Source organism: Ceratotherium simum, chromosome 22, assembly GCF_057802395.1.
Source record: "Ceratotherium simum simum isolate JZ-2026a chromosome 22, ASM5780239v1, whole genome shotgun sequence".
NCBI lineage: Eukaryota > Metazoa > Chordata > Mammalia > Perissodactyla > Rhinocerotidae > Ceratotherium > Ceratotherium simum.
This window is the reverse complement of record NC_141921.1, coordinates 36,932,736-36,945,841: the sequence shown is the minus strand read 5'-3', so window position 1 is coordinate 36,945,841 and position 13,106 is coordinate 36,932,736. Positions and strand designations below refer to the sequence as shown.

At 55.8% G+C, this 13,106-nt stretch overlaps 1 protein-coding gene across 4 annotated transcripts in view; it reads left to right on the top strand.

The window, feature by feature from the left end:
• The window catches only part of PAX7 (paired box 7), a 96,632-nt gene extending 84,176 nt beyond the window's left edge, over positions 1–12,456 (top strand). For 2 of the 4 annotated variants that reach the window (XM_014783919.2, XM_004425641.3), the window contains exons 8-9: positions 5,021–5,267; positions 12,341–12,456. In XM_014783919.2, the coding sequence (XP_014639405.1) occupies positions 5,021–5,267; positions 12,341–12,456 (363 nt within the window). Of the gene's footprint in view, positions 1–889; positions 905–5,020; positions 5,268–5,902; positions 5,957–12,340 lie in introns of all 4 variants that reach the window. The other 2 variants (XM_087445816.1, XM_087445814.1) reach the window with 2 other exon arrangements.
• The last annotated feature ends 650 nt before the right edge of the window (positions 12,457–13,106 follow it).

Sequence of the window (13,106 nt, the reverse complement as noted above, 5' to 3'; positions counted from 1 at the left end):
CCCCGTCTCATCTCCAGGTCCATGGTCCTGACCTCACCAGCCTCGCCCCTGCCCCTCTCTCTCCCCTCTGCGCCCTGCCTCGGCCCCCACCCACCCACCCTGAACCCTGCCATGGAGCCCCGATGATGGCGATCACCCCTTCTAATTGCAGCCTCGCTCCCAAAGCCGCGTTCGGTTATCACAGAGGGTGCAGATCTCGCAGCTCAGCCTCCTCGGTCCCAGACCCTCAGGGCCAGCTCAGGAACGGAGGGAATTAATTACATTTTTCCCATCCCCTTCTTTTAAAGTAGGGGAGCGCGCCGGCACGTCCCGGGGGAGGGGGCGGCGAGCAGAGGATGTGGAAGGGGGGCTGACATGGGGCTCCTGTGACCCCCACCCCCAAACCTGCAAGCCTCTCCCCAGCGGCGGAAGAGGGGTGAGGCCGGACCCTTATTGATTTAGTCTGGTGGAGGCTGGCACTGATTGAGAGCAGAGGGAGAGGAAGGGGCTGGGGCGGGTGGGGGCCCCGGCCGGTCGGGGGGAGAGGAGGGGACGGCTGTCACTCAGCCTGACGGACAGCCCAGAGATTTGCCTTCAGATAAAACCTTACAGATGTGGAGGTCGGTATTGATTTTGAGTTAGTAACGGTAACGTACCAAGAAGTAATACATTAGTGAAAGCAAGGTCACCGGGAAGAAGTAAAACCCACCGGGGGAGAGGCCTTAGCATTCTTGAGGGGGTGGATTACCGCATCAGACCAGGACTTCCTCAAGTTCAAAAGTTTGCAGGCCCCCGACCTCGGCTGGGACCCCTAACTGTGGGCAAACGCTTCCTGCTTCCGCGGGCAAAGAGGGACTCCCAGGGCTCCGCGGGCCAGCCAGAGGCCGACAAGGGCCACTTAGGCCTGCAGGCTCTACACGGCGAGGTTGCCGAGGGCCTCTCTCTCCACTCTCCAGCACAGCCTGTGTGGGGACACAGCTAGGGGTCAGGGAGACTGGTTCAAATCCCAGCTCTGCCACTTACTGGCTGTGTGACCTTGGGTACACATGTCCACTTCCCTGTGCCTCGATTTCCCCATCTGCAGAATGGGGGTAGTCATAGCCTATTTGCTTAAGGAGTGAATGCTCCCCCTCCCACCTCTCTTCACTTGGGTCCTGTCCCACTTGCTTGGAAGCTGCCAAGCCTAGAGTCAGGGGGCTGGATGAAATGGAAGCCCTTTGATCCGCAGGCCTCCAGGGACTCTGGGAGAGAGTGAGCAGATGCCCCGCATCCCCCGTTCACACCTATCCCAGATGTGGATTTGATTTGATGTTCCGGGGCAAATCCCATTGAACAAATCCCATTACAGGAAAGCTCCCTGGGCCTGAGCTGATTCTGAGCTGTCTGTTAAGGGTCCAGGGTCCAAGCCCCCCTGAGCCACTGGGCACCACACAAGCCCCTTCTAACAAAGGCCTCCAGCTCCCGGATTTTCATTCTCAGCATTGACCTTTGTGCTATTTCTTAAGCCTGCCGGGTGTGTTCCCACCTCAGGGCCTTTGCACTTGCTGACTCTTCTGCCTGGAAAGCTCTCTGCTGCATCTTCCCATGGCCGGTTCTTTTTGGTCTTGCTGGATATCACCTCTTTGGGGAGGTCTTGCGTGATTCCACATACTCCCCTTATTTTTCCTCCATAACACGTATCAGTCTCGGAAATTCTATTGTTTATTTGGTCATTTGTTTGTGGTCAGGGTCCTTCATAACTGGCAGCTCTGGGAGGGCATGGAGCTGCTACTGTTCATTCCTGTATCTCAGGGCCTGGTTCAGTGTCTGGCATATCCTAGGTGCTCAGTAAGTATTTGTTAAGTGAATATACGTGAATTCAACAGGGGTCCTTTGAGCTCACAGTATGTGGCAAGCACAGGGGAGGCCCCGGGGCTACAGAGATGGATGAAACACAGTTCCAGCCTGCCCTCAAAGAGCTCACAGTCCAGCCCTGTCTCCAGCCTGGCACATAGTAGCACTCTACGAAGTGTTTGTTGAACGAATAAATGAATGAATGAAGAATATCTTCAGGAAAGACCACATCGTTTAGGATAGCTGGGATATGAAGTGCAAGGTAGGAAGGGGTGGGAGAAGTTGGGACAGGCAGGTAGCAGTCAGATAGCAAGAGGCCTTTGCCCTGTTCATCTGGGAGGTACTGAGGAGCCACCGATGGTTCTTGAGTGAAGTGGTCAGATTTGGCAGTGGTTCTGTGTAGGTCTCGGTCTCGCAGGATGAATACTGGGTCTGTGCACAGCTCCCAGCATGTCCCCAAAACACCCTCATTCTTTATCTAACCCCCCCATTTCTCCCCTCCCCTCCCATTGTCCCTTCTGGGCTTGGGGTCTTGGTGATGTTCAGGAGGATTAAACTGGGGTCTCACCAGAGCTGCAGACCCTCCCGGGAGTCTCCCTGCCCCCACAGTGGCCCTTCTGGAGGCAGGGAAATGGGGCCTGTGTGTTTCCCCTGAGCCTCTAGGCCTGTTCTTGGGACGCAGGCCTCCTGTGAGGGCGCAGGGTTAGTGTTTGTATGGGATGGGGAATGGGCTGGGTGGTGGTTTTCTTAATTTAGATGGAAAGTGAGGGCCAGATTGGAAACCTGGCTGGCAACCTGGAAGAGGATCGCGTCTCTGATTCCCAGGGCAGTGTTAGATTCTGGGGTTTCCCCCGAGGCTCTCCCCCCACCCCAACACACTCACACTTGTACACACACACACAAATTCCTCAGGCCCAGGAGACCCCTGCGCAACAGGTGGAAAGCAACAAACACAGACCACGGTGCGTGTCAGACACCCTCACACACCACCCCTCCACGGGGTCCCTGTCGCCACCCCCCAAGCACCCTGTGTGGACTCTGCCATCACCCAGACCTCTGAGGGGCATTCAGTGCAGAGTGGGTTTGGGAGACCTCAGCTCCCTGAAACAGCGCTGCTGCCCGAGGTCGTCCAGACGTCCCCTGTGCAGACTCTTCTTCTCACAGACCCGTGCCCCTGTCTTTTTGCCATCTCAATGGCCTGTCACACCACAAGTCCCACCTACACCCCACCAGCTGTAGTGGAGACAAAGACCAGCCCCGGAGGGCCCAGTGCCCGTGACTCTGGCCCTGGGGCGGGGGTGAAAGGACAGAGGAGGGGGGACCCCAGGGCTGAGTGTGCTGGAGGAAGGAGTCAGGGGAGACTGTGCCCATGCCGTTCAGAGGAGCCAGGCCCCCAGGGGTGAGGGACCCCACCCCATCCCCCCACAGCAGCTGCCCCAGTCCCTGGAGTGAGAACCTCTAAAGGGGCCTTGAGAGTCCGTCTTGACATGCTCAGATGAGCAGGTTGGCCATCTGGACCCTAGACTGCTCCCTCGCACACCTGCTGTGAGATCTGGGGAAGCCAGAGCCTCCGTGGGCCTCAGTGTCTTCATCTGAGAAGTGGGCATCATAGCTCCGCCCCCACATCTCTGCAGGGCTCTGGATTGGAAGGAGGGACAGGGAAGGAGGTGGGGAAGGAAGATTAGAGGAGTCAGGGCCGCTGATCCCTGAGCACGCGCCGCGGGCCGGGCTGGGTGCAGAGCCTTCCTCCTAGAGCCTGCCTCATCCTCCCGGCCACCGTCTGCGTAGGTTCCATCATCATCAGGACGGCGGTGGTCACACAAGTTAAGGGACAGCCGAGGCTGACGGCTAGGAAGCGGAGGAGCTCAGTCCATCCTGGCCTGTGGATGCAGGTCCATACCCTCGCCCCCGGCCATGCCTCGCTGCCTGTGGCAGGGACGCGCCAGGAGGCGGGGAAATCAGAGAACTCAACTGCGTGCCCAGCGTGGACCGCAGCACGGTCCTTGAGCTTGTGCTGGGCAGATCATCAGCAAGGCTGTCCCCACCTGGCCCTGCGGCCTCCCTCCCCTAGGAGGGGGCATCGCTGGGAGGTCACCAGGGGCCTGGGCCCTGCGGGTCTGGTCCCCAAGGGCCTGCGTCTGCCTCCTCTCCCCTGGACTGACCAGGACCCCTGTGCTCTCATGCTGCAGGGACTCCTGCCTGCACCACCTTTCTCCACTCTCTCCACCGCCAGGCTGGCTGCGTGCCCCCCTCGGGGCTCCCACAGCCCCCTGAGCTGCTTCCATCACGCCCCTCATCACTCCGTATCTTGATGGTCTGTTGCCAGGTGCCTCCGCCACCAGACCCAGATACTCCCCCTGCGGAGAGAAAGGACCATGGCTCTTCCTCCTCTGAAGTCCCAGGGCCTAGCCTGAGGCCATAGCCATCATCAGTGCATGTTTGTTGAACGACTAAGTGAACATACCCATGAACTGGTTCTTTAAGCTGAGTTTCCAGAGGCGAGCCTCACCTGCCCGTCCGGGTTGCCAGCACTGATAGGGAATTCCTGTTTGCTGAACCAGGCCAAGCAGGGAAGGCACTGATGGTCACAGACATTGGGAGCTGCCGGAATCTAAGAAAGGTGCCCGGGAGGCTATTTGACAGCATTGGCCGTGTACGTCGGTGTTGTGGGGGCAGAAGCTCCAAGTCCAGGGAAGTCAGAGACGGAGCGGGCCTAGCACAGGGCAGGGGGGAGGAGCCGGACAGATCCAGAGTCCTGCTCTGACCTTTGTGTTGGGAGATGGGGGCATCCCAGTCTGATGGGGGAGGCATAGTTTCCTGTCCCAGGGGAGGTGCCTGTCTGATGGGAGAGACGTAATTATCTAGTTAGTTCATTCATTCATTCACGCCTGTATGCGTTCATTCGTTCAGCAGACAGGCACAAGGTACCCCTTAGAGCCAGGCCTGGGGGATAGAGAAGTGGACAAGTCCACACCCTGCCCCCTAGAGCTCTCAGTGGAGGGAGCTAACCACTAACCATCTTACCCACAAGGACAAGCAAACCAGGTAAACTGAGGCTCTCGATGCTGCAGGGACCTCAAGGGAGCAACTCCAGCAAAGGCCTGTCCCAGGTGGCCTGGCATCGTGCCCGCACGTGCTGTGTCGGCAGGGTCCGTCCTCCGAGCCCCCACGCCTCTGCGCGGCCGCACTGATGGTCTCTCCCCCGCAGGTGATGAGCATTCTGAGCAACCCCAGTGCCGTGCCACCGCAGCCGCAGGCCGACTTCTCCATCTCCCCGCTGCACGGCGGCCTGGACGCGGCCACCTCCATCTCGGCCAGCTGCAGCCAGCGGGCTGACTCCATCAAGCCGGGAGACAGCCTGCCCACCTCCCAGTCCTACTGCCCGCCCACCTACAGCACCACCGGCTACAGCGTGGACCCCGTGGCTGGCTACCAGTACGGCCAGTATGGCCAGAGTGAGTGCCCGGCGCCCGGGGCGTCCCCCTCCACACCCCCGCCCCCACTCCAAGGGCCTTCTGCTTATTTGTAGAGAGCTGCGAGGTGGTGATGGGTGGGGGGCCCATTTCACAGATGAGGAAGTGGAGGTCCAGAAAGGATGAACAGTTGTCCTAAGATGATGCTGAGCTGGACCCCTACACTCACGCTACTGTCGCCGGAGAGCAGTGCTGCCCCGTAGAAATATTATCCGAGCCACAAATGCCATTTCAAATGTCTTAATAGCCCCATTTTAAAACATAAGAAGAGACAAGTGGAATTATTTTTGCTAACATATTTTGTTTAACCCAGTATCCAAAAGATGATCATTTCGACGTGTCATCCGTACAAAGTTATTAATGAGATATTTTACATTCTTTTTTCACACTCTGTCTTTGGAATCCAGCCCATTTTAATTCAGACACTGTTTTCATTGGAAATACTTGATCTGCATTTAAATTTTAAATAATTTACAACCGAGGAAGTAGATTTACACACCCAACTTGTTCCAAATATACTGAAAAATTTCTCAAATATACTGAAATCGAATTTCAGCTTTTAAATTTAAATTAGATAAAATTGAATTAAAACGTAATTCAGTTCTCAGTCATATCAGCCACGTTTCAAATGCTCAGTAGCCATGTGTGGCTGGTGGCTGCCACGTTGGATGGTGTGGTATTAGAGATCTTGCCCATTTCTGCCCCCTGGCTGTGGGGAAAAGCTGTATTTTGAGTTCTTTCCTCTATCCCTTACCCTCAGCCTTGGTTTCCCCAAACTTTGAGCTGGTCTCAGGTGCCCACCCCAGCCGCCACCTCCTTGGCACCTTGCCTGGAGGTGGGGCGGCAGACCCTCAGACCAAAGGCTGCAAAAGGCAGGCCCAGCCACAGCCTCCAGCTACCAGATGGGGCAGCAGCAGGGCAGGCCAAGACAGCACAGGGAGCTGAGGTCACTGGGGTCCCCTCCTGCCCCACCTCCCAGCAAAGGCCTCACCTGCTGGTGTCAAACTAATCAGAAGGGCGTGTGGCGAGAGGGTGAGACTCCCAGCCCGAGGGCGTCCTCCCCACCCGCCCACCCCCCACCGAAGCCCTGGCCTGGCCTCGCTGACCTCTGCTTCCTGCCCTCACACCAGCCCACAGCTCCGGGCACGGCCTTGGCCTCCATGGCTAAATGAAGGCCAGCTGCACCAGCCTCCCCTCCCAGCTGTGTCCATAACTCCTTCCCTGTGTATATTTGTGTTCACATGTGTGAATATGAATACATGTGCCATAGATATGTTACCATTCGTGTGCGTGTGTGTGTCTGTGTGTCGTGTATTTCAGCATACGTGTTCGTGCACTCATCCTTGTGTATAGGTACGTGTGTGTATGTGTGAAGGTGTGAGTGGCGTGTGTGGGTATATGTGTGTGTGACTATCACATATGTGTGAGTTTAATAAGCATAGTATGTGCACAAACGTGCATATGGATTTGTATGTGGACTCACGTGTGCACAGGTTTGGTCACGTGAGTATATGTGGCTGTAACACAGGGCACACGTGTGTTCAAATGTGCATTCAGGTATGTGCATGTGGCTGAGTGTCTATGCATGTGCCTGTGTGTTTGACCTATGTCACTATGTGGACAGGCATAATAAATGTGTGTGTATGTACAGATGCGTGTGTGAGTGTACAGATGTGTGTGGCTGTATGTACATGTCCGTGCATCTATGTTCAGCAGGTACATATGCTTGAGTGTGTGTGTATTTGGAAGAACATATGTGGACTTGTAGACTCTGTGTGCAGTGTGTACATATGGGGGTGTGTGTGCTTGAGTGTGTGCACAGGTGTGGCTGTGTGTACCTGTGTATTACTGCTGGGCACCTGAGTGTGTACATACGATGTTGTCTGTGTGAATGTGTGTGCATGGGGAGCAAGCATGTGGGGCTGTGTAACACGTGTGTGCATATGTGTTTGAGAGCAACGTGCACCCGTGTGCGTGAATGGGAGTGTTTCCAGAGAGGCCCAGGGTGACCCCCCGGCCTGGCTCGTGTCCCGGGCCTGGAGCGGGACACACATGCTCTTGATCAAGAGTTGAGAGCGGCTCCAGCGCCGGCAGCAGCCCCGGCCTGGGGCAGGCGTTAGTCACACCCAGAGCCCTGTGCCCCCTCCAGGGGCGCCCGCCCAGCTCGGAAATAAAATTAACCCCGAAGTCAGCACGGGGTGGCAAGGGAGGGAGATCAAAAGAGAAAGGGCCCAGGAGGCGAGAAAGGAGCGTTTGTTCCTCCCTGATGGAAAAGCTGGCTGGAGTGGGGCCTCCTCCCCCTCCTCCCTGTGTCCTCGTCCTTCCTCCCCGCTTCTCCATCTCTCCCCCCCCAGCCCCTCCCCTGCTAGCTCCACCCCTGCTCCCCTGGCTCCTGCAGGGGCAGCTCAGAGCTCCTCCTGCGCCGCATTGTCCAACCCTACCCAGAGGGGATCTCGGCACAGACCCCTCTCTGCCCCACCCCACCGAGGCTCCAGGGTTGGGCTGGGAGGGGCCTGAGGGAAAGTCTGTCCCTCTGCCACCATGGTGTGGGCAAGTCGCCCTGCCTCTCCGAGCCTCAGTCTTGCCATCTGTGAAATGGGGGCCCATGGGTTAGATCAGTCGCCCCAGGGTTTTTCCATTGTGTCGTCTCCCTCACCTTTGACTTCCGGAACAGCTAGGGGACACGTGTTCCCAGTGACCACCTGCTCCACGTTCACGGGCGACTGAATACGACTGGGCTCCCACAGTCCAGGTGCAAGAGTCCCTAACTGCCTCGAGTATGCCCAGGTCCTCCTGTCATCTGCTCACGTCCGTCCCGGGCACTGGGCAGCATACAGTCCCTCAGTTCATGTCTTTCTCAAAAACCCCGCTCAAGGTACGTAGGTGTTTTTTGTCCTCAGGTTACAGACACAAAAGCTAAGGCCCAGAGAGGCTAGAAATTTTCCCAAGGTCACACAGTAGGTGAATGGTGAACTCCAGGTCTCCTGACTTTAGACCCAGTTCTCTTTGGCCAAATCACAAACTCGTGTAAGACACTCAGTAATGATGCACACCTGGACCCCCCTTTGTGTGGGTTCATGTTCACAACCTCACAGGCACGTTTGGACAAACAGATGCCCAGGCACAGAGATTTATTTCTCTGTGAGTATTCACTAATGTGAGTGCATCCATGGCTTCGAGATACAGATGTACAAAATGTACGTGCATAAAGGAAGGAGAAATGACCGTTTATGGAGCATCTACTGTGGGTCTGGCGTTTCATCCCCTCGGCCACCCTGTGCGGTGTGCGTGGTTATTCCCACCGCGCAGAGGAGGAAGTGGGGTCCCAGAGAGCGCACGTGCCCGAGACCACGTCCTGACATGTACACAGCCGCACCCACAGCCCCGCCCCCCGACAGCCTCACCTTCAGGAGTGCATGGAGTATACACGTGGGCCAAACTCTTAAGCAGAAAAGTCCACCTCCTCTCCCTGGGCCTCTTGTCTTCCCAGGGACGCTCCACGCCTTGCTTTCCTGCTCCTGGCCATCCTCTGTCCATCTGTCTGTCTCTCTCCATCCCTGGAGGGGGTAGGGGCAGGGGGCGGGGGCGCGCGCACGGCAGATTAATATGGCCCTGGTGTTCCCAGAGGCCAGGGCCATACTAATGATGGGGCTGATAGAACGCAGAAGTGTGAAAAGAATTTTAATAGATCTGACAAGTCTAATAAGAATTTGTGTCTAGAAGGGTTCTCCTCTGGGGCCGCGGGCTGACGAGACGCTGACGGCTGAGATTTGTTTACTGGTTGGCATCGTGGCCACATCTCCTGCCAACTCCCGATTAATCTAATTTGAGATGTTTAGAGCCCAGGCGCGGGCTCGAGGCAGAGGACGGGAGACATGGAGAGACAGAGGGACAGGGAGGGCCATTGACAGAGGCCGTAATGAGAGATGTCACAGCCCTGCCCTCGCCGGCCCCCGCCTCGACCCCAGGGAGAGGGAGGCCCTGTGGCGCAGTGGGTGCCCTTGAAGTTGGCTGGGTCATCAGTCAAGTTAGGCATCGTGGTGTTTCCTGGCTCATCTTGACGGGGCCCGGGGAAACTCCCACTGTGCTCTGGGCCTTGGCTGGTACCTGGGGGAGGCTAAAGAGCAGACAGAGTGACCAGAGGCACAAGCAGGACAAATTTGGGCTCCATCATCTCACGTGCTAGACATGACTCTGGGCCAGCAATCCTTCTGTGCTTCAGTTTCCACATCTGTAAAATGGGAACAAACGTATCTAGAGCATGGGGCTTTTGAAAGAATTCAAGGAGATCCTGTCTGCTTAGCAGATAGTAAGTGCTCAACATGTGAGGGATGTCACTTGCTGTTGTCATCATTGCTGTTCAAAGCTAGGCCTTTCTGCCCAGCCCCCCGCCACTGCAGGAAGAGCTGGAGAGGTTGGCATCAGAGGTGGATGTGATGTGGAGTAAGGAGGGGTAGCCAGAGCCTTTGGTGACTCAGGGAAGGTCGCCTGACCTGGTCATGTGCCCTTGGACAAGTCACTTGCATTTCCTGGAGTAGCAAATGGGGCCAGTGCAGGATTTGGGGGTAAAGTGCCTCATCCCCTCGAAAGTGCTGTGCATGTGCCAGGGGTTGTTCTTAGGAAGCTGCTGGGTGAAGCTCGAGGGGGTGGTTAGGAGCTGGCATCAACTGCCTGGGTTTGAATCCTGGCTGCACAACTTACGAGCCATGTGATCTTTCAAGTTATGCAGTCTCTCAGGGCAGGGCCTAGGTTTCATCATCTGTAAAATGGGCATAGTAACACTACAGCCTCATAGAGTTGCTGTGAGCATTGAATGAGGTGGTGCACATAAAGTGCTGAGACAGGACTGGCTCAGGGCAGCTCTCGGTAAATGTTAGCTCTTCTTCTTCCTATTATGATGCTGAAAATTAGACTTCCTTGTGGGGCAGACCCTGGAGCCCAGAAAAGACTGGCTCCAGGTAGCAGAGATGGTGTGGCCAGAATTGCAGGGACCCCTGAGGCCAGAAGTAAGAGATTCTCCCACCCCCCATCCAGAGTTAGGGGCAGACCCAAGGCAGGCAAGACTGGTTACCACCACCTCTGCCCTAGCCCGGAGGCTGTGTGACCTCGGGGACAGCACCCAGGGACCTCAGCTCAGGCCCTAGAGCCTGGGAAGCTGAGGGGCACAGGGTCCAGACACTCCATAAACCCCAGGGCATTTGCACATCCTTTAGGAATCTAGGGGTCTGGGCCCTGAGCCCTTTGTGCCCGGGATCTTAAAGCCCATGATCTCCTTGATCCTCATAACAGCCCTTGAGGAGGCTGGAATTTGTTCTATCCATTTTACAGACAAGGAAACAGGTCTGGATGAGCGGGAGGTAGTTGGGAGTCTGAATTGCCTCACACACTGTTCCTTTCCTTCTTGTCCTCATCAAAGGTCAGTCACATCTGTCCTAAGTCCCAGTCCTAGGAGCCCGAGTTTATCAAGCTCACTCTGTGACAGGCACAGTGCCAACTAACTACATTACATGCATTTTCTCATTTAATCCTCACAACAGCTCTTCAACCTAGATACTGTTATTATCCCCATTGTACAGACAAGGAGACTGACGCTTGACTAGGTGAAGGGGTGTGCCCAAAGTCACACACTAAAAGTTAGTAGATGCAGGATTTGAACCTAGGTCATTCGAACCCCAAGGCAATACCACTTCCTGTAGCTCAATCATTGATACTGCCCTTCTTGCCTCCCTGGGCCTCCTCGCATTTGACCCTGCCCATCACCCCCTGGCTCCACCCACCTGCCCAAGGGGAGACATGTAGAGTGTTCCAGGGGACCTCAGTGGGCAGGTGACAGAGCGGTGTTGGGCCAGGCCTCGTGATTCCCAGCACAGTGCTCTTTCCATCTTTCTCTCTCGTTGGGTGCCAAGGGGTTGGATTGGCCACAGCCGCAGACTCGGGCTTTGGAGGCCTTCGTCACCTGCCAGTCACATCATTTGGTCTGGGCTGATTTCTGCTGTGGCTTCAGGCAGGCACCGTTAGTACAGTTAAGACAGAACTCAGTACACGTGGGCCCAGTGGTCATACCTGTGCACACACGTACACCAACACACGTACCCGACTTAGGTGGTACACAGTTACCCGGACAGGCACAGGCATTCCCACTGTTCTTCTACACACGCAGGTACACACAGCTCACCCACATCTGTGCACATGTGCGTGTGCAAGTATTGCTCATGTGTGAACATTCATGTTCGTGCCCATTACTACTTCACAGAGATGCTTGTTTTCACTGTTCACATGCACACAAGCACACCCTCAGACTCTCACCCTGTCCTCTGGAGGACCAGAACTGACAAGGCTGAAGGTCTCAGCTCCTGCATATCAGGGGCCTGGCTCCTCCTTTTACATGGACCCATCAGCTCACCTGCAAAGGCTGCTTTGGCTTTTGAGTAAGGGGTCTTGCTTTGCCTCATCCATGAGCTGGGCTCAGGGTCCAGAGAAGGCAGAAGGACCTAGCCCTCATTACTACCTGGGTTCTGTGGGACTCACTGGGTGCCCCCCAGAGTGGGATATGTAGAGGCGTGTTGGAAAGAGGGACTAATTCTTCACTCAACAATGTGGGTACCCTCTGTACCTCCCTACAGAACCCCGGAGAGAGCTGGGGAAATAATGTGTTAAGTAAATATATGCTGAATGATTGGAGAGGTGAGAGAAAGAGCTTCACGAAGAGATGGATGGATGGATGAATGGATGGATGGATGGATGGATAGAAGAAGAGATAGATAGATGGATGAATTGATGAATGGATGGATGGATGGATGGATGGATGGATGGATGGATGGATGGGTGGATGGATGGATGGGTGGATGGATGGATGGAAGAAGAGAGCGATAGATTGAAAGAAGGGTGAGTGGACGAATTGATGAATGGATAAATGGATAGATGGATGGATATATAGATGGATGGATGGATGGATGGATGGATGGATGGATGGATGGATGCATGGATGGATGTGGGGCAGATGGAAGAATAGGCAACAAGAATCTCAATTTCTAGGAGTTTCTCTTTTTTTCCAGCTGCTGTTGATTACCTGGCCAAAAACGTGAGCCTTTCCACACAGCGTCGCATGAAGCTTGGGGAGCACTCTGCTGTGCTGGGACTCCTGCCTGTGGAAACTGGCCAGGCCTACTAAGGCCCCTGGGGTGACTTGCCCCAGCCCAAGTCCCAGCCCAACCTTTACTGATCCCTGAGCCTCCCAGCCTCAGTCCCTTCATTGCCCTGGGGTCCCACAAGGCCAGGAAAGGAGCCCATTCCCTTCTCATAGCCAGTCCTCTGGAGATGTGCAGCCAGTCAACCATTTGCCTGTGGTTAGGGACCTAGAGTGACCCCCTTGGAGTCTGCCCCTTCACTGTCTCCCCAGGAGAGTTTCTGGCCAGCCTGCAGTCCTCCCCTAGTCAAATCCTGTCATGGCCTCTGTGCCATCTCAGGCACAGAGATCAAAGCTCACCCTGAATCGAGCACCTTGGGTATCAAAGGAGGATGGTGTCTGGGATGAGGTCCTAGAGCCCTTTGGACCCAATTCCACTGGGTACCCTGGCCAGTGGTGGAGGTGGAGCTCACAGGGCTGCTCTCAGCTCGAAGTGCTGGGAGCCAGCCCTCCCAGGTGGGTCTCTGGCCCAGGGTCAGAACCACAGCCCATTCCTCCTCTGGATGCTGGGACTCCAGCAGAGAGGGGACCCTAGCCCTGGGGTTTTCCCAGGGGAATCACCCAGGAATTCTGAGGACTTCAGGACCCTCCCCACACACATCAGCTGGGCGTCGGGGGGAATCTGGCCTAGGCAG